At 57.2% G+C, this 19,243-nt stretch overlaps 2 protein-coding genes across 2 annotated transcripts in view; one reads left to right on the plus strand and one right to left on the minus strand.

The window, feature by feature from the left end:
* The window catches only part of LRRC74A (leucine rich repeat containing 74A), a 36,356-nt gene extending 34,972 nt beyond the window's left edge, over nt 1-1,384 (minus strand). The window contains exons 1-2 of the mRNA XM_062181316.1: nt 1,146-1,384; nt 50-158 (exon numbers count right to left, since the gene is read on the minus strand). The gene's annotated coding sequence lies outside the window, so the exon portion shown is untranslated. The remainder of the gene's footprint in view (nt 1-49; nt 159-1,145) is intronic.
* Nucleotides 1,385-1,668: 284 nt separating this feature from the next.
* ANGEL1 (angel homolog 1) lies at nt 1,669-17,219 on the plus strand. The gene is made up of 10 exons (XM_062181265.1): nt 1,669-1,770; nt 4,151-4,726; nt 5,459-5,685; nt 6,004-6,073; nt 6,936-7,369; nt 9,861-9,987; nt 10,172-10,282; nt 14,007-14,076; nt 14,576-14,739; nt 15,418-17,219. Exons 1-10 carry the CDS (start codon nt 1,707-1,709, stop codon nt 15,576-15,578), a joined length of 2,004 nt encoding a protein of 667 aa, XP_062037249.1. The 5' UTR covers nt 1,669-1,706; the 3' UTR covers nt 15,579-17,219.
* Nucleotides 17,220-19,243: the final 2,024 nt, after the last annotated feature.

The following is a 19,243-nucleotide window of genomic DNA, read 5'->3' on the forward strand; positions in this document are numbered from 1 at the left end:
TTGTTTTCTGCCCAAGTTCAAAGAATATAATAGTAAACAGAGAGCTTACCTTGGACTAGGCATGGTAAGGAGAGTGGAGAGGTTCCACAGGTAGGAAATGGCAGAGGCCGGGTCTGAACTCAGCTGGTCTAGCACAATGATGCGCACCTTCCAATCTGCTGACCATGAGAGAAGAGAGAAGAGAGAAGCCTTGCTTAACTCACTTTACAAAAAGCCACGGCATAGGCCAGCCTGCCATGCTGTGCCCTCTTTGTGCACTGGACATTCAGCCAAGGCTAGCGGCGTTAGCACAGGTGCCCACACTGCACATCCGGCTAACTTGGTGAGGGTCTGAGGACCTCATCCCAGACCTGTGAAGTCAGGACTCTGGGAATGGGGGCTGGAAATTTGCATTAATTTTTGTTCCCAAATAGATAAGGTTACTAGTACTTCACATAATGGCAAATACAGATAAGTACCTTTGTTCCACAATCTGATTTGAACTTGGACTTCTGTGTAACAACTGGCACAAAATGGAAGAAAGGCATGCACAAGGAGGGTTGACTTAAGCACGTCAAAGCCGAGGGCCTGGCCTTGGGGGCTCCTTGGGTGGACCTAACATTTGTGCACTACTCTCTAGTCAGCTTCGTAACTTTCAGAGGGCTGGGGCCTCCTACCCCTCTCGGCCTAAGGGATGCGCGCCGCTGCCCAGGGCACATGCTGGGGCCTCTACAGCGGGTGAGTAGCATCGCACACAAGGTCACGCACTGACTCTCTCCTTCTTCCTCCTCCTAGCCTGTCAGTGTTATGATGTATCCAGCCGGTCCAGGATCTGGTGACTCCCCGGAGGGCTTCCCAGAACAACCAAGGCTCCAGCCACAAATCGGAAGTTGCACAGCTCAGACACTGGGTACTGACGGGGGGATGACACGCTGAGCTCTTCCTGCTGCAGGTGGTGGCGGGCGCGGGAGGGAGGCGGCGCTCAGCGAGGTCTTCCCCAGCACCGGGGAAGATGGGGGGACAGGTCTTCCTTAGTGGCAGGCTCCAAAGTTTAATTGCCCCCCCCCCCGGGTGCTAGTCACTGTATCTGGCGCTCGAGATACCGCAAGGTAAACAAACCACTAGTCGGGCTCGGCACAACTGCTTTCCTTCTGAGACTCCCTTACCAACGGGGCAGAGACAGGTCTTCCAGGTTAGGAGCGAGGGTGGACTCCCATAGTGACCTGGCGCAGAAGCGGGAAGAGGGCGGCGTGGGGGCAAACTCCCGGTCCTCCCTGGGATGCGAAGGGCTGGAATACACCAGTCGGGGTGAGGCGCCGCCCTGAGGGAAGTCCAGCCCGCCTCCATTTTGCAGGGAAGAAAACCGAGGGGCCAGAGGTTAGTCAGCGGCGAAAGTGACAGTACAACTGTGGCTTCTGAAAGACTCCACAAAGCCTCCAGCGAGGCCCTTCCTGTGAAACCCGCGCGCTCATTGGGCGACTCGGAGCCAGGCGGCACCTGTTGCCATGGCAGCAGGCACGCGCACTCCGGTACCTTGCGCTCCCAATAAAGTTGTTGTTGAAGCTCGGGCGGAAGAAGCCGCAGCGGCACCACGTGGCCGGGCTGGGGGCGGGGTCTTCCGAGGCGGGGCGGGGCCAGTCCGGGGGCAGACCCGGCGGACGACGGAGGCGGAGGGCGGCGGATGCGGGCGCGGGCGCGGGTGCGGGCGCGGGCGCGCGAGGCGGGCCATGATCGCGTCTTGCTTGTGTTACCTGCTGCTGCCGGTCGCGCGCCTCTTCCGCGCCCTCACAGGTACCGGCCCCGCGTCCTGACAGGCGGGAGTCCGGCCGGGGCGGGGCCGTGCGGGGCAGCGCTGGGCCTGGGGCTGCGGGCGGTGCGCCCTGCTTCGCGACCACCGTCCCCCGGGCAGTGCCAACGTGTGGGGATGCCGTCCCGCACCCGCGGGGTCCAGCGGGGCCTCAGGAGGCCCGGGCCCAGCCGACGGCCCCTCCTCACGGCTGTGGTCTGGTGACGTCGGGCCACGGTTAACCTGGAGCCGGGCAGGGGAAGGGGCGCCCCTGCCTGTCCTGGGAGTGCCCTGGCTGCGGGGTCCGGGAGGGTTGGCAGCTCTGGGCCGAGGCAGAGGCAGGGCGGCCCTGCGGGACCTACCCGCCTTCGCCTGGTGAACTTCCGCCCGGTTCACAGCTGACTCTGGGCTCTGCTCAGTGGCAGGGACACGTGGACATGTCAGCGCTGGCGCCTTGGCCCGGTGCCCGCGTCCCTGTGCCGGGGAGGGGGCGGCGCCCCGCTCCGGAGAAGAGGCAGGGTCGTTGCTTCACTTTTTCGCAATCTGCCTGCTTCCCCGTCCGTGGTCTTTGACGTCCCACGGGGGGCCAGACTTCTGCGATTTCGGGAGCAGGAGCACCGGCTGCAGGAAGGGTCCCGCTGTGCGGGTCCGTGTTTTCCTTTCTGGAACTTTACGCGGTGTGTGTGTGTCCTTGCTAGCATATGTTTCAGCGGAAGCTTTTTCATTTCGGGTTTTCCTGTGTGCCTGCATTACAGGGCAAGCTTCGGCAGGGCTGGGCCAAGTCCGTTCTGTGCAGCGGCTCTCCTGCGCCAGTGCCCTGCCTGGTAGAGAGCTGGTACCCAGTGAACTCAGGCGGGATGCACAACTCCTGGAAGTTGTTGTTTACAGAGAACTAAGCCTGCTCCTTCAACTGCTGCTGTTGCTGGAGCTCCACCCGTGTCCGGAGCAGCAGCCTTGTAGCAAACACTAGTGACAAGAGCCAGAGAGGTTCCCAGGCCTTGTGCTTGTATTAGCTGTGCGGATTTGGTTTTTAGATAAGATTTTTTTTTTTTCCAAAGAAAAGCATTCTATTTCTGAAAAACAAAGCACCACCACCGCTACCAAAACAACAACAAACAAAAAACAAAAGCTGCTCGATTTGAAGGCTGGTAGCCTCCTGCATGGAGGACGGAGAGCTCTGTCCTCTGTTATACACAGGGCACAGAGCGGGTCCCTCACACCAACACCTGCGACCCAGCCTGTGGGTGTAGAGCAGGCGCCATTGTCATTTAGGGCTGGATCACTTGTGGAGGGTCTGCCTGTAGCCCTGTCCGCTCACCTCTGGATGCCCACGGCACTGCCACGGTTGTGACCGCCACAGTATCCGTGGACATTGCTAAGTGTCCCTGGGGGGCAAAGTCACCGACATGCACATAGGCTGTAAATAAGACTTTTGAGTTATCTTTCAACATTTGAGCCATTTTGAGGTTTTTCTTGCCTTTAAATATAACCACCAGTACTCATAAAGCGATTCTGTAGTGCCTGTGGGGGTCCGCTGTGTGTGTGTCGCCTGTCCTGTGCTGTGACTCGGTGGCTTAGTGGGGGAGGGGTCTGCTCTCGCTGATATGCTGGGCTCAGAGTTTGGGGACTCTGCCCTCTTGCCTGTTGGCTGTCACTTGTGGCTGCGGTAGCCGAGTGGTGACAGCTGACTCTCACTGTCGGTTGTTGGCACCTTCTGGGTTACAGTCTCTGATGTGCTGTGGAATGGGAAAGTGGATCCTGGAGCGGGGAAGACTTTACGAGTGGAGTAAAGAGCTTTGAGAAGAAGCCTTAGGGCCTTCACTCAGAAGTCAATTGTTTGGATGTGTAGACTGTCTACTTTGGGGCTTTTATTTTTTTTCTGCAGTGAGTGCGTTCATAGATTTGGTGACTCAGGGAGCTTGAAAAGCTCCTGAGGGCAATCTTGTCCCCATCTTACAGTCAAGAGCGAGGGGCATTGTTGGAGACGAATTTCAATTTCAAGGCCGGACCATAAGCTGTGGTTCCGATTGATGGCTCCCATGTCATGTGATTCTCGGAACCAGAAGGTTGCTGTTAGCGGCGGTGTTACCATGCACACAGAAGGGGCGTGCCTCTGTGTGCCCATCAGTGTCTTGGATTACACGGGACAGCAGTCTTTCACTGGGGCACCGGGTGAATATTATTTATGGGTCAGGTCCCTACCGGGTAAATTAGGGGAAGCACTTAGCATAGCGCCTGACACTCAGCGTGCACTTTACCGTGATGGGGATGGCCCAGGCGTGAAGTGGGCAGGCTCAGCGACGGCACGGACATGAGTGAGGTGGACGGGTTGTGGGTTGCGTGACGCCACCTTCTTACAACCTGGTGTTTTACCTCTCCAATTAGATGCTTTCTTCGCATGTCGGAAAAATGCTCTCCTGGCGAAGAGCACGGCCCCCCAGCTAGAGGGCGACTTTGCCATGGCCCCTCGGGGCACGGACCAGGAGGAGTGTGAGGGCCTGCTGCAGCAGTGGCGAGAAGAAGGGGCGAGCCCGGTGCTCTCAGCGGCCAGCGAGGGCCCCCTCGCGGACAAGGGGCTGGCGCAGAGCAGCCTGGCTCTCCTGATGGATAATCCTGGGGAACACGACGCTGTGTCAGAGGACAAGTGGTCCAGTAGGCAGCTGAGTGACCTGCGGGCAGCGGAGAGCCTGGAGGAGCCTTTCCCCGAGGTGCTAGAAGAGGAGCCACTGCCAGAGGCTGGGGGCCCCCTGTGGACTGCCGTCCCCATGCAGACAGGCCCCCAGTACGTGGACTGTGCTGTCCTCCCCATGGGTGCCCCCGCCGCTGAGCAGTGGGAAGAGGACCCCGCGGTGGTGGCCTGGAGCATTGCCCCTGAGCCTCTGCCCCAGGAGGAGGCCACCATTTGGCCCTTTGATGGCCTGGGACAGCTACAGCCTCCCCCGATGGAAATACCGTATCACGGTGAGTCTGGCCGTCAGCAGGCTCAGAGGGTGTCGGCTCTGGGAAGAGCTGCTGCCGATCAGCAGATGCCCGGGCGGGTGGCGAGCTCGGCCGCTGTGCCTGCTCTGCTTTCCCCACGGTCTTCCAGAGGTGGGAGGTGCGGGGGAGGGGGCTGAGACCTGGCCCGGGTTCTCCTCCACGCTCCCAGGGCTCCCTGCGGGAGGAGTGGGGGTCTCAGCCTCCCCCGTCTGCCGCAGCCAGAGTGACTCCCGTGGTCTTTGTGATACACGTTGGGTGTCCTTTACGATGTGAAGACAGGATTCTGTGGCTCACGAAGGGTTGAAATCCACTCTGCTGTGCTACACTGGAGGGGATATGGGGGGCACATTGTGGGCTCTGGCCCCGGGGACTTTTCCAGATTTGGAGGTCAGCCAACACCCAAGGCTGAGACGACCCCAGGAGTGCCCTGAATAACTGATGCTCCAGAGACTCCTGGGTTGATGGAAAGTGAGGGGTTGTCAGGCTATAAATCTTTACTGAGCATCTACTAGGTGCTGTGTACGGGGGCCGCGGTGGTGAGCAGGCCAGGATTCTTTCTGGCTTTGTGTTGCTACTCTGGTCTGAAGAGTGTCCTTGGAGCCCTGGCCCAGTCACCGCAGAGAGGGACAGGTGATAGGGACAGAAGGACTTCAGGCCCCATCAATAATGGAGAGGGCGCAGCCGTGGCCTTGAACTCTTCCAACCTCTTTGCAGAAATCCTGTGGCGCGAGTGGGAGGATTTCTCCACGCAGCCAGAGCCGCAGGGCCTGGAGGCAGGGGACGGCCCTCAGTTCCAGTTCACTCTGATGTCCTACAACATCCTGGCCCAGGACCTGATGCAGCAGAGCGCGGAGCTCTACCTGCACTGCCACCCGGACATCCTCAGCTGGAGCTACCGCTTCGCCAACATCATGCAGGAGTTCCAGCACTGGGACCCCGACGTGAGTGATGAGGCCACGTGTCCTCTTGCGTGGGCACCGAGTCCCACCTGTGCTTGTTCAGTTGACTGGAGTCAGTCCGTGAGTTCTGGGCCGATGCTGAGCTGAATCCGGCAAGGTGCACCTGCTTGCTGCCCTGGGGGCACCCGGGGACTCAGGGAGCAGGAAGAGGCAGCGCACATGACGCCCGCTCAGCTCACGTTGGCAGCCATCGGGGAGGAGCTGGTGCCGTGACCCTGCCCAGGGCCTCGGGTCTGCTCCCAGAGGGTGGACGTCATACTCCGGCACTCTGGGGTGATGGCTTTCTGTGTCCATCCTCAGATCCTGTGTCTCCAGGAAGTCCAGGAAGATCACTACTGGGAGCAGCTGGAGCCCTCGCTGCGAATGATGGGTAATGCAGCCCCTGGCTCGCGTGCCGGTCTCCCCCCAGGCCTGTCTGCCCTAGTCGCACTGGCGAGCTCGCTCCTTCCATGTGTGGGTAGCAAAGAAAGTAGAGGTCTGCAGGTGGCTTGTCTGTTTTAAGATTTATTTATTCACTTGAAAGAGTTGTAGAGAGAGGGGGAGAGACTGAGAGAGACAGCTCTTCCGTCCCCTAGTTCCCTCCTCAGATGGCTACAACGGCCAGGACTGGGTCAGGCCGAAGCCAGGAGCTTCATCCAGGTTGCCCACGCAGGTGCAGGGGTACAAGCACTTGGGCCATCTTCCGCTGCTTTCCCAGGCCATTAGCAGAGAGCAGGATCGGAGTTGGAGCAGCTGGGACACAACCCGGTGCCCATATGGGGCGCCAGCGTCTCAGGCAACGGCTGCTGCGCCACCAATGCCGGCGCTGAGGTCTGCAGTTTTCAAGCCGTCCTGACACCTGTATATAGCTCTCTGATCCTTGACGTAACCAGCCTGGTGAGGCTGAGCACTGTGCCCATTCTACAGAGGAGGAAAGCGAGGCTCTAAAACTTTCTGTGTTCAAAGTCACAAAGCTGTGAAGCCTGACAGGAGTGGAACTGGGGCTCCAGCTCGTTCGCCTGCAGAGTCGGGTTCTTCTGGTCACCTCGTAGGAATCTTGCTGCATTCCCTGCCCTCCCTTCTCCCCCCTGCAGCCCTCAGCGCCCTGGTTTCAACTGTGAGGGAATCCTCTGCAGGAGAAGTGTCAAAGGCAGGGGCTCCCCTTGCTGAGGGCCGGCGCCTTAGACCCCGCTGGGCTCCTGCGGCTGGCTCCCAGGACTCTGACCGGCCACTTGGCGGGGTTTTCCTTGCAGGCTTTACCTGTTTCTACAAGAGGAGGACGGGGTGTAAAACAGATGGCTGTGCCGTCTGCTACAAGCCAACCAGGTTCCGTCTGCTCTGTGCCAGCCCTGTGGAGTACTTCCGGCCAGGCCTGGAGCTCCTGAATCGGGACAACGTGGGCTTGGTGCTGCTGCTGCAGCCGCTGGTCCCGGAAGGCCTAGGGCCGGTCTCAGTGGCCCCGCTGTGCGTGGCAAATACCCACGTCCTGTACAACCCACGCCGCGGCGACGTGAAGCTGGCCCAGATGGCCATTCTCCTGGCCGAGGTGGACAAGGTGGCCAGGCTGTCAGACGGCAGCCACTGCCCTATCATCTTGTGCGGGGACCTGAACTCTGTGCCTGATTCGCCGCTCTACAACTTCATCAGGGACGGGGAGCTGCAGTACCACGGGATGCCAGCCTGGAAGGTGATGTGGGAGCGGCCGCTGTGGGGCGGGAGCACGGTCCAGGGAGCGATTCGGGTGTTGACTTCCGGTGCTGCCTCTGTGGCAGGGACCTGGGTTGACACCTGTTCTGGCTCCCTCCTGCTTTCTCTGGTCAGGTTGAGTAGCTGTGCCCAAGTTTGGCAGTTAGGAACTGTTGAATATCTTTGGCATTTTGGAATCCTCTCTGGTTTTTATCACTACTTTTAATTCACCCATAATAAATGTACTACATTGCTGCGAGAACCCAAACATGGACAGGGCTAAAGCCCCCTGTGGTACCTGTGTTCCCTCCCCTCGCCTTGTCGAGTCAAGGGATGACCGTTGCAAGCTTGGTGGCCTTCGGCCAGTTTGTTCCTGTGCATTTACAGAGCTATATATGTTCCTATGATGTTGTAGCTGAAGTCGACATTTATGAAGTACTTACTGTGTGCCAGCTGCTACTTTAAGCGCTTTACCTGGATTAACTCATTAATTTTCACAATTGCTACCCTCGTTTGTGCTTTATAGGGAGGAAGCCAGAGAAGTTAAGTAATTTGCGGGAGGTAGTGCAGGTCGTTAGTTGTGGAGTCAGGATTTGTAACCTGGCCAGGTGGCCTGGCCGCTGAGATCTGGCATTTAATTACTGTGCAGTGTTTGCTTCTGACAGCTGATATGTAGTCCGCCGCGTGTGCTTGTGCTGTATACACAAGATACCTACCATAGGTTTCATTTGTAGTGTGGTCTTTCTTTCTTTCTTTCTTTTTTTTTTTTTTTTTTGACAGAGTGGACAGTGAGAGAGAGAGACAGAGAGAAAGGTCTTCCTTTGCTGTTGGTTCACCCTCCAATGGCCGCTGTGGCCGGTGCATCGCGCTGATCCGAAGCCAGGAGCCAGGTGCTTCTCCTGGTCTCCCATGGGGTGCAGGGCCCAAGCACTTGGGCCATCCTCCACTGCCTTCCTGGGCCATAGCAGAGAGCTGGCCTGGAAGAGGGGCAACCGGGACAGAATCCGGTGCCCTGACCGGGACTAGAACCCGGTGTGCCGGTGCCGCTAGGCGGAGGATTAGCCTGTTGAGCCGCGGTGCCGGCCTTGGTTTTTCTTTCACGTAGCATTTTGCACTTAGCTCTCTCTCATTGCTTTTAACTGCCGGATCTCATCGTCTTAATCAGAGTGTGCTGATTGTTTTACAGGTCACAACTGCTTGTTCCCCTCTTTTGCCCTTACTGGTCCAACTTACTGCTGAACTTTTGGCTGGGAGAAAGGACACGGGATGACTGGATTCTTGTTGGGCACTTTGGGCTTTACTTTAGTGAGGTTCCTTATGTGCCGGTGGTGTCCTGGTTGCTGTGTGTAGAGAATGGTCCAGTCGTGCCCTAAGGGAGCTGTGATCACGGAGCTCAGGCAGTGGAACAGGAATTCGCTGCACGCCTGGCTTGGCAGAGGCACTGTTAGGCGTGGGGAATGAGCGCCCTTGCCCTGAAGCAGGAGCCCTGAGTTCAAATCCCTGCCTTACCACCCGGCGCGAGTCACTGAGCCTCCTGAAGTGCCCTTTGCCTCATCTGTACATTGGAGATGTAAGGCTCGCTTCTGGGTTTTTCTTGGGTGGTGGTGGTGGTGGTGTGTGGAGTAAATGAAATAACGCATGGAAAGTGTTTTCTAGCTCCTGGTTCAGAGGAAGCAGTCACAGTTGGTCATCATGGTTACGATTCTTCACGTACTTAATGTTACTACCCTGCTTTTCAATGGAGGATATTGGACTGAGGGAGTTAACTGACTTCCCCAGAGTCACAGCTGGCGATGGGCGTTACACTCCAGGTCTCTCTGACCTCAGACGCCATTGTCGACCACTGCCCAGCCCCCAGCACTGAGCTAATGTCTTGCACATAGTTGGCACGCAACTATTTGTTGGTTGTTGTTAAATGAAATAAAGGGAATTATGCTACACGCGTTGGAGGTACGCTGACAACCGATGCTGCCGACTGCTCCCCCTGCTACGTTCTGTCCGTTCGCAGGCTGCTCGTCGGCTTTGACGGAGGATGGTGACGTAGACGCGGTAGAGTGCTTCGGCGTGTTTCCCATGCGGTCTGGCCCTGTAGTTCCCAGTACAAGGCTCCAGATCTTAGACCTTGATGCAGAAGATCCAGAGATTGGGGTCCAAGTTTCCTATTGCAGCGGAAGCCCCCGAGAGCGGGTCCTCCCTGAGGAGCACGGCGCATGTCTTCTGAGGGGAAGTTCATGCAGCTCCGTTCTCCTGGGCTCACCTCGCTCTCCTCCCTTCATTCCTGTCCCGTGGACGTTTCAGTGTTTCCAGCGAGAGCGTAGTGGTTTCAAGTAGCTCCTTATTTTTAACCTTTCCCTGGGACTTGCTGTGGCCTGCTTGTCGCTTGTATGCAGCGTGTGATCACGTGTGTCTGTGTTTGTCCGCACATCCTCCAGCGTGGGCTGGTGCTCCTTCCGGTCTCGCTCCCCTCATTCCCGCCCTGCTCCTCCCTGCAGGTGTCCGGGCAGGAGGACTTCTCCCACCAGCTTTACCAGCGGAAGCTGCAGGCCCCGCTGTGGCCCAGCTCCCTGGGCATCACGGATTGCTGTCAGTATGTCACCTCCTGCCACCCCAAGCGAGCAGGTGAGCACGTTGTCACGCCTGGGGGACGAGAGCCAGCGGACCCCCCCCCCCCCCCATTCTCTGCGCAGCTCCCCTCTTTTCCTCTCTGCCCTCCCCACGGTCCCCTGGGGAGGCGGCCACTTTCCCTCCTGGCCTGCGGCCTCGGGGCCCTCGGCTTCACTGTGCGGCCTTTCCCGGTCCACAGAGAGACTGAAGTACGGCCGGGACTTCCTGCTGCGATTCCGCTTCTGCAGCGTCGCCTGTCGGCGCCCGGCAGGGCTGGTTTTCATGGAGGGCGTGACGGACACGAAGCCAGGTAAGGGACGGGCGCCGTGGCGTGTGCGTGGGGCCGCCTCAGTGGCCCTGAGGGCCTGGTACGGAGCCGCAGGCGGCCACACGCGTGCGTGGCCGGGCAGGCAGGCCCGAGAGCCGGGTTCTGGGTGGCCCGGAGGCTCTGAGGAGGCTGCCCGTGTGCACAGCGCAGTCGGGCAGGGGGACGCGAGGGGGCTCCGGCTCTGGAGGGCGGCAGTGGTCCTGGTCGTCGCAGGAAGTTGTTCCTGAGGGTGGGGCTTCCCAGCCGAACGGAGCATCGTCCCCTCTCGTCTCCGAGGCCTCTAGGAGAGCAAAGCAAAGAAACAAACTCCATCTGTGACCAAACGAGATGGGCAGATGGCTGAAGGTGGGAACAACCCCGACCCCGTGAGTGGCTGCGGGGAGCGCGGGCGCCACGGGGCGGCGCTGCGGAGCTCGCTGGGCCATCGCTCCAAGCGAGGCACAAAGCTCAAACAGCCCAAGCCAGGAGCCCAGAACTCAGGTCCAGGTCTCCCAGGTGGGTGGCAGGGACCCAGGTACTTGAGCCGTCACCTGCCGCCTCCTAGGATGTGTTCGTTAGCAGGAAGCTGGAGTCAGAAGCAGGGCTGGGACTTGAGCGCAGATTCTCCAGTGAGAGACACGTGGGTGTGCTGAGGGGCTTCCTCCCTGCTCTGCCAAGTGCCCACCCCGAAGTCAGGTATGTTGTAATCGTGGCAATAGCAGTAACAACAGCCAACATGGCCACCGTATACTGTGGGATTCCCATGTGCCCAGGACTGGGTGAGTGCCGTGTGGGTCGAGCTCAGGCAGGACAGCAGTGCTCAGTGTTCCAGGATCACAGGATCCTAAGGTGGAGTGGCGACAGGACCCCCCCCGAGGTGATTCCATGTTACCAAAAAGTTATTTTGAAAAATCATTGCTGTACTTGAGTGCAGCATAGAATAACCATTTCAATTTAATAGCAAACCAATTAAACCAAAAGTCTCTAAAATACATACTGACAGTCACATTGTAAGTAGCAAAGAGTTCATCTATGGAGGGGAACTAGCCAGTTCACTAGCAGTGCAAAGTAATAGTAACATTTTCCAAAGTAGAGACGGAATTTGTGAACACACCCGTTCAGCACATACTGCAAGTGTCACCTCACCTGGGGCTGACCAGTGTCTCCTGGTGAGTCCTTTTTAAAGACTCCAAGCGTAAATACTATCACTGGGCCGGCGTTGTGGCTGTGGCATAGGGAGTAAAGCCACTGCCTGCTGTGCTGGCATCCCATATGGGCGCTGGTTCGAGTCCTGGCTGCTCCACTTCTGATCCAGCTCCCTGCTGTGGCCTGGGAAAGCAGCGGAAGGAAGAAAGGAAATATTGTCATCTGAACGATTAAACTTTGTTGTAAAAAACAAATCTAAGCAAACCGAAGACTAGCTAGGAAATAAAAGTGAAATGTCCTATGTTTGCGAGACTTGCTGAAACTGCTCATTGAAAAGTGCATGGAGTGAGATGCGAGATTTAGAATCACAGCATGAGCAAATCTGGAAGGAGGAACATAGTGAGATAAGCATCCAGTTCAAGAAATTAGAGAAAAGGAAAGAAAACAAAGGAAAAACGGTTAAAATGGAGCTAATTGAGAGAGCAGAAAAGCAGTGGTGTAAACTCCAAGGGCTGGTTGACTGAGAACCGGCTGTCGATGCACAAGCGTCCGCTGACCTACTCAGCAGGGAAACAGGCCCGGGAAGGTCCAGGTGCAGAAGGAAGCAGGCTCCTACGGGGTTTCTCTGCTCAGCTGAGTGCAAAGGAATGGAAGATGTGGATGGCAAGATGGAGTTAAAAGAGAAGCGTAGTTACTGCTAGCATTTCAAAATTCATGCATTTTTTTTGTGTAATATACACTTTCCACAAACTTTTTGAAACCCCCTCATATTCAGTTAAGGTGATGTATTCCATTAATTGATTTTCAGATGCTAAACTAATGTTATGGTCCTGGGATAAATCCTATGTGGTCACCATATATAATCATTTTTATATTTTGCTGGGTTTGGTTTGGTAGCATTTTGTTGAGAAGTTCTGCATCTGTATACATAAAGGACATTGATCTGTAGTTTTTCTTTCTTCTTTCTTTGAAAGGCAGAGTTACACTGAGAGAGGGGGAGAGACAGAGAAATCTTTTTTTAAATTTATTTTGTGCAGAAAGTAGAGTTACAGAGGGAGAGAGAGACAGAAACCACGAGATCTTCCATCACGGGTTCACTTTGCAAATGGCTGCAATGGCTGGAGCTGGGCCAATTCGAAGCCAGGAGCTGGGAGCTGTTTCTGAGTCTCCCACATGGGTTCAGAGGCCCAAGGACTTGGGCCATTCTCTACTGTTTTTCCAGACCATTAACAGGAAGCCAGATTGGAAGTGGAGCAGCCGAGACTCGAACTGGGGCCCATGTGGGATGCTGGCACCACAGGCAGAGACTTAACCTACTATGCCACAGCACCGGCCTCATGCAGAGAAATCTTTACTCTTCAAAGGGTTGCGATGGCCGGAGCTGGGCCAGACCAGAACCAGGAGCCAGGAGCTGCTTCCCAGTCTCTCACATGGGTGCAGGCACCCAAGCTCTTGGGCCACTGCTTTCCCAGGCGCATTAGCAGGGAGCTGGATCAGAAGTGGAGCAGCCGGGGATTGAATCAGCACCCATATGGGATGCCGGCATCTCAGGTGGCAGCCTTACTGCCAGGCCGTAGTGCTGGCCCCTCATCTGTGGTTTCCTTGGTGATGTTTTTATCTGATTTGGTATCAGAGTAACACTGACTTTGTAGAATGAGTTGGGAAGAGTCTCCTGCTGTGGGAAGTTTTTGTGAAGGATTTGCACCAGTTCTCTTGCCGGTGCTTGGTAGAATCCACCAGTGAAGCCATCTGAGCCTGGGTTCTTTCTTTGTGGGAAGCTTTTGAATGTCTAACTCAGTGTCTTGCTGAAAGCCTACTCAGATTTCCTGTTTCTTCTTAAGTTAGTTTCCTTGTTTGTGTTTTTCCAGAAATTTGTCCATTTTATCTAAGTTATCTAGTTTGTTGGTTGTTTACAGTATTCATGTAGAGTTTGTTTTTTTTTTTTTTACTTCTATATGGTTTGTAACGAAGGCCCCTCTTTCACTCCTGGTGTTATTGAGTGTTTTTCCTTCTAAGGGGTTGCCAAGTTGGTGATTCTTGTTACCCTGGTGATGTCAAGTATGTCCTCGCTTTCTCTCCTTAGGTTGGTAACCTTTATGTGTGTGTGTGGTGTGCATACGTGTGATGTGTGTGTGTGCACATGCACTCATGGATACTTACATACACACCACGGCTGGCCTGTGATGGAAGATCTCTAGAGGAATGCGCCAGGAGTCTGATAGCACTGATGCCTCTGGCGAGAAGAACTGAACAGGAGTGAAACTTCACTGATTTTTTTTCTACATTTTGATTTTATACCATGTAGCTGTCTGATCTATTCCCTAAAAAAAATAAATTAATTAAATTACAAAGGAGGGGCTGAGCCAAGGGAGACGTGTAGGTGAGAAGCCTTTATGGCCGCCCTGGGGAGGTTCCTGACATCGGCTCATTGTTTTCTTCCTGTTGGCGCCCCTGTGTCTCTCCCTTTCCCCTTCTGATCTTTCTGGAGCAAGTCAAGGATCCGAGAGGAACTGTAGGGTGCGGTTCTGACCCGCTTCACTGTCGATGGTGCTAAGACCTTCTTCTCTCTGGTCCTCTGCAGAGCGACCAGCTGGCTGGGCCGAGGCTGTCCTTGAGGAAGACACATCTGACCTTGAGCCTGTCTTCCCCAGGTAACCCACCTCCACCCCTGCCTTGGTGTGAGAGAGCAGTTCCCCTCGGTGTCTGGAGATGAGAGAGCGATTCCCATTGGTTGTCTGGAGATAAGTGAGAGTGTCCGATTGGCTGTCCTGTGATGAGCGTCCCATTGGCTCTCCTGAGACAGATCTGCAGGAATATTTTGTGCTGAGCCACGTCTTTCTAATACTTGCTAGGCCGGTGTGTGCCACCTTTCCCTGGGGGTGGAGCCTCACAGAAGACTTGCTGGCCCGTGGCTAGGGCACATCAGGTGTACGAGATGGTAGAAGTGAGAAGTGTCAGGGGGTCTCAGCCTATCTGTTTTTGGCTAATTCCAGCTAAGATTGCCAGCCTCTTATTAGCATGGGAGGGAATTTGCTAGGGTCGCCTCATTTGGGATCTTCCCTTAAAAAAGATGAAATAAACCCTGGGGCAAGTGACCTGGGGCAGACGGAATGGTTTCAGCTGACTGCGGCTCCCCTTCCCGCCCCCCAGGACCGCAGGCACCATCCAGCACTGCCTCCACCTGACCTCAGTGTACACCCATTTCCTGCCCCAGCATGGCCGCCCAGAGGTCACCACCATGCCCTTGGGCCTGGGGACAACAGTGGACTACATCTTCTTCTCGGCGGAGCCCTACGAGAGTGGGAACAGGACTGGTGAGTGCGGCAGGTGCTGGGGTCCCAGAAGACGAGGATGGGAGGGTGGGCACCCGTGGCCTGTAGGGCGTTCTGGGCGCCCAGGCAGCCGAGGGGCAGTTTCCCAGCAGCCTGGCACTGGGCATGCTTGCCTTTCTCCCCACAGGCCAGCTGCCTGCCTTGTGTCTTTGCTTCCTGGAGCAGTAGGGAGAGGGTGTAGGACAGCCACTCTCCATCCCTGGTTCAGGTGTAAGGAGAGCACTGGGAGGTGGCCGCACTTCTTCAGTGGCGGCCAGTTAGTGAGGGACGAGGCTGTGTTGGAGTCCCGTCCCTGCCCCCGCCTCGTGCCCCAGTGGTCACAGCATTAGCCGCGCCCCAGCTCCCTCCTTGCCTCTGTTTAAAGGTTTCTGAAGTTTTGCATTGATTGCCCGTGCCTAAAACTCAGGTTTGATATAGACCACCTGGATCTCCACTAGGGTCCTGGGTGCTGGGCTGGACATGTGCTCCTGTGTACCCATGCCCTGAACCTGCCTGTTCCAGTCATTGATGTCGGCCTGGGTATCTCTGAGAGCCAGGGGGCACAGGAGGCAGGAGGGAGGGTGGGCCGCCAAGGGCACAGCCCGCACAGAGCGTGGTTGCCCGGAGGCGCCGCCTGCCGCCCTGTACCCCGTGTCTAGCTTCTGGTTTGTGCCCCCCCAGACCCCAGGCTGTATCGAGATGGGACTCTCAAGCTGCTGGGCCGCCTCTCCCTGCTCTCGGAAGAGATCCTGTGGGCTGCCAACGGCTTACCCAACCCCTTCTGCTCCTCTGACCACCTCTGCCTGCTGGCCAGCTTTGGGATGGAAGTCAGCGCCCCCTGATGGGCTCCCAGGGGAAGAGAGCGTCTCTTCCAGAAGAGCTCAGTGGATCAGAGACTGGAAATACCCCTGCTTCTGGAAGCTTAGAGCCGAGAAACTCATGTCCCCTCCCTCCCCTGCTGGTCCCTTCTTCCCACCGTTAGGTTCGCTCCGGGCCTGCCCCCAGCCTCTTCCTGATCCTGTGCCGCCCACTCACTGGTGGCCCCGGAGAGGCACAGGGGGCCCCTTCCTTCCATGTATCCAGCACTCTGCCTTGATTGTTAATTACCAGGGTTGCGGGAGTTCTAGATCTCACTGGTTATTTGCTTCCAGGCTGTTTCTCGGGCGCTCCTCCTGACCGACCTGCTCCCTGCCTGCGCGGCCCCCGGCCCAGCCTCTTGGCAGGCGTGCGTGTGCGAGCTGCTGCATGTGTCATGTGTCCGTGCTCATGGGGCAGGGGGCCGCCCACACGGGTCTTCTTGCCCGTGCCCAGCCCACTTTCTGTGCCAGGGCCACAGCCCGGGGGCAGGATGAGAGCGTGTCGCAGGGGCCAGGACCGGGGCCCTTCTTCCTCTCCTCCTGGGCTCTGTGAGGCGTGTGTCCTGCCAGCCAGGCCAGGCTCGTCTGGGCTCTGGGAAGGAGGGCCCCAGGGCCTGGAGCAGCGCGTTCAGGGGTGCACCTGCTCACAACTCCGCACGGCCCTGAGAGAGGCGGAAGTAGAAACCCCGTGTGGAGTTGGGTGGGCCGAGGCAGTGCCTGAGGTGTCCGACTCTTTGAGGATGAGGAGGAAGAACCCCCAGGACACTTGTCTCACTGGCTGCAGCCTGCAGGAGCGGAAGGGCAGGTGGGCCCTGCTGCACTCTGCCAGGGCTATGGTGCTTCCCCTGCACACCGGGGCCTGGTGCCCGCCCCCTCCTCCCGCCACTCTGCGCTGCCTCCTGCCGTTCACGTCTGCTTTCTCCAGCGGAGCTGCTTTAGCTGAGGCTCAGCTGGCTCAGCGGAAGGGTGGCCTGGGGTGGAACCAGGACCTTGAGGCCTGCTCTGTCCAGCAGGCCTCGGCTGCTCGGTGCTGCTGCTGTGTTCCCTCCCCTGACCCAGGGGTGCTCCCTACTTGCCCCTCCTCACACCCCTGACCCAACCTCGCCGCGGGCCCTGCTTGCTCTTACAGCTGCCAGCCCGGCCTCTGTGATGGACTGAAGAGAATGGCCAAGGGCCTGAGTCAGGGGCAGCACGCCGGAAGTTATCGTGCGTTCCTTTCTTTGAAAGCCAAAGACCCGGCTTGAATTCTGCCGCATTCGTGGTTCTGAGATTTCCATACCTCGGTTCTGGGGAATTTGTTTTTCCGGGGAATTTATTTTTCTGCGTATGTGTATCTTTCAGTTTTGTTTCCTAGGGAATAGGCACGTGCCTGTCTGAGCCCCAGGCCTGTCTGTCCACAGCGCCCCCTTCACTCTGTCCCCAACACCTCCTGAAGCGGCCTCCAGACGGTGCCTCTCGCTTCTTAGAACGGGGGCCCAGCCCAGGAGAGACAGCCTGGAAACGGCTAACGGTGGCGGAGGACAGGAGCTGAGACATGCTTTAGTTTGCTTGTTTTGTTTTGGAAATGAAATAGGGGTTTTCAATGGTCATTTAAGCTCTCTTTTTCCAAATAAAGGTTTGCTTTTTTGCCCCTACTGTTGGTCATTGTGGAGGCCGAGGGGTCTGGACAGGGCCGGCAGAGTGAGGTGGGTAGGATCGAGACCCACGCTTGGACCTGAGCGATTTGCTGTGACCCCCTCTGCACCACTCTGAGATGAGGTGGGCTGGGCAGACAGCTCCCTCCTCCATCCCCACCAGCTGAGAGCAGAATGGCTCTTTGAGCTGCCTTTCACTGCGGCTGCGGCCCCGCCCCACGCCTCCCCCCCCCCCCCCCCAGGCACAGTGACAGTGGCGGGCGTGGGTAAGGTGAGCCTCCCCATGGAAGCACAGCGGCTGCAGGAGGTGTGGGGCGGTGCCGGTGCCTCTCGCTGAGAGTCTATTTCTGTTCATCCCTCTTGCATTTGGGAGCTGGTGCTGAGCCATGGCCATCTGTCGCTGGAGACATCTCCCTTCCTTCCTGGGCCTGGCGCTGCTGGTTCCTGGGTCTCTCTCCAGCATCCCCGTGCCACAAGCCCTGCCAGGCCCACACGCCCTCGGGAGCCCTGACACCAGGTGTGGGGCGCCACCTTCCCAGGTTCCACACTGAATCTGAGTTACGTAGCGCTCCCTGAGCTGGGGTCCACAGATGAGGTGAAAAGGAAACAGCCCGGGCTTGGGAACCCGACCGGTCATCTCGGCCTGGTTGGCTGGGGTCAGCCTCGGTGTGTTCAGTGCACATTCCCTGGCGGGATGGAAGTGAAGGTAATGGTCACTTCCACTTGTGAGCAGGTTTCAGATCCTAGACTTTCTCCGGGCTTTGGCAAGGAAAGGACGCTAAGAATTCCAGAGACCCGCTGGGAGGAGCTGAGGGTGTGCGGTTCTCCCTAGCCAGGCTGGACGACTGGGCTGCGAGCTGGGACGCCTTCCAAAGCTTGAAGGCCTACCTGGCAACCCTATTTGGAATCCTCAGTAGGTAAATTAATTAACATCATCCTTGCTCTCAGGCATCTGCGAATTGAATCAGCAGTGTCCTTGGTTAGCTCCCTAGCAGAGCTGAGTGCCAGGAGCTCGCAGGGGACACAGCCGCCATCTGGGAGGCAGTGTGTGCCAGTGGTCGGCATCGGCCCTGGGGTCAGGCACCCCGGCTCGACCGCTGGCTAGCCAGAGAGGCCGCGGCTTGCTCTTCTGGAGAGCGTGAGCGCTGATCTCAGCCCTGCAGTGCTGCTGCGAGGGTCCGGAGAGAGAGCACTGCGAACGAAGGGCAGAGCCACGGCAGGAGCGGCGTGGCCTTAGCACCACCTTAACAAAGGCTGGTGCTCACCTGGGGGTGATGATGCCGATAGGAGCTCAGTACGTTCTTAGAGCAGAACTACACTACAGTACAAACTCGAGTGCGGGGAAGCAGGCTCTAGGCTGTGAGGTGTGGCCCCACAGTCCTCTTCCTGGGCCCCCTCATCGCCTCCGTCACTTAGCTTTGCACAGCGCTTTTTTTTTTTTTTTAAGGATTTATTTATTTATTTGAAAGGCAGAGAGAGAGAGAGAGAGAGAAAGATAGATACCTTCTATCCGTTGGCTCACTCCCCAAATGGCTGCAGCAGCCAGAGCTGTGCCGATCTGAAGCCAGGAGCCAGGAGCTTCTTCCAGGTCTCCCACGTGGGTGCGGGGGCCCAAGAACTTGGGCCATCTTGTACTGCTTTCCCAGGCCACAGCAGAGAGCTGGATAAGAAGTGGAGCAGGCCGGACTTGAACCAGCGCCCATATAGAATGCCGGCACTGCAGGTGGAGGCTTTACCTGCTATGCCACAGCGCCGGCCCCTTTGTTAGCAGTGCACACAGCGCCCCCACGTGACTGAGACAATAGCACTTCGAGGCGGGGTTCAGGTGGTGGTGAGATGGCATCTCTACAGCTGAAGACAGAAATCCCCAGCGTGGACACTGGGATCCCTTTGCCTTATTTGTCACCAAGCTCCTCGGAACAGACTCTCTCTGGGAGAGAGGCCGTTACCTTGTGCGGTGCTCACCCACGCGGGATGGGGCCCAGGATGGGTAGCACAGAGACAGCTTTTAGCCGG

Source organism: Lepus europaeus, chromosome 22 (genome assembly GCF_033115175.1).
Source record: "Lepus europaeus isolate LE1 chromosome 22, mLepTim1.pri, whole genome shotgun sequence".
Lineage (NCBI taxonomy): Eukaryota > Metazoa > Chordata > Mammalia > Lagomorpha > Leporidae > Lepus > Lepus europaeus.

Bases quoted from the DNA above. Each gene is read 5' to 3' on its own strand.
- ANGEL1 (XM_062181265.1), top strand. From the start codon at position 1,707: ATGATCGCGTCTTGCTTGTGTTACCTGCTGCTGCCGGTCGCGCGCCTC. The intron at 9,988-10,171 runs GTGAGCACGTTG...CCCGGTCCACAG, and splicing joins CTGCCACCCCAAGCGAGCAG to AGAGACTGAAGTACGGCCGG. The intron at 14,077-14,575 runs GTAACCCACCTC...CCCGCCCCCCAG, and splicing joins CTTGAGCCTGTCTTCCCCAG to GACCGCAGGCACCATCCAGC.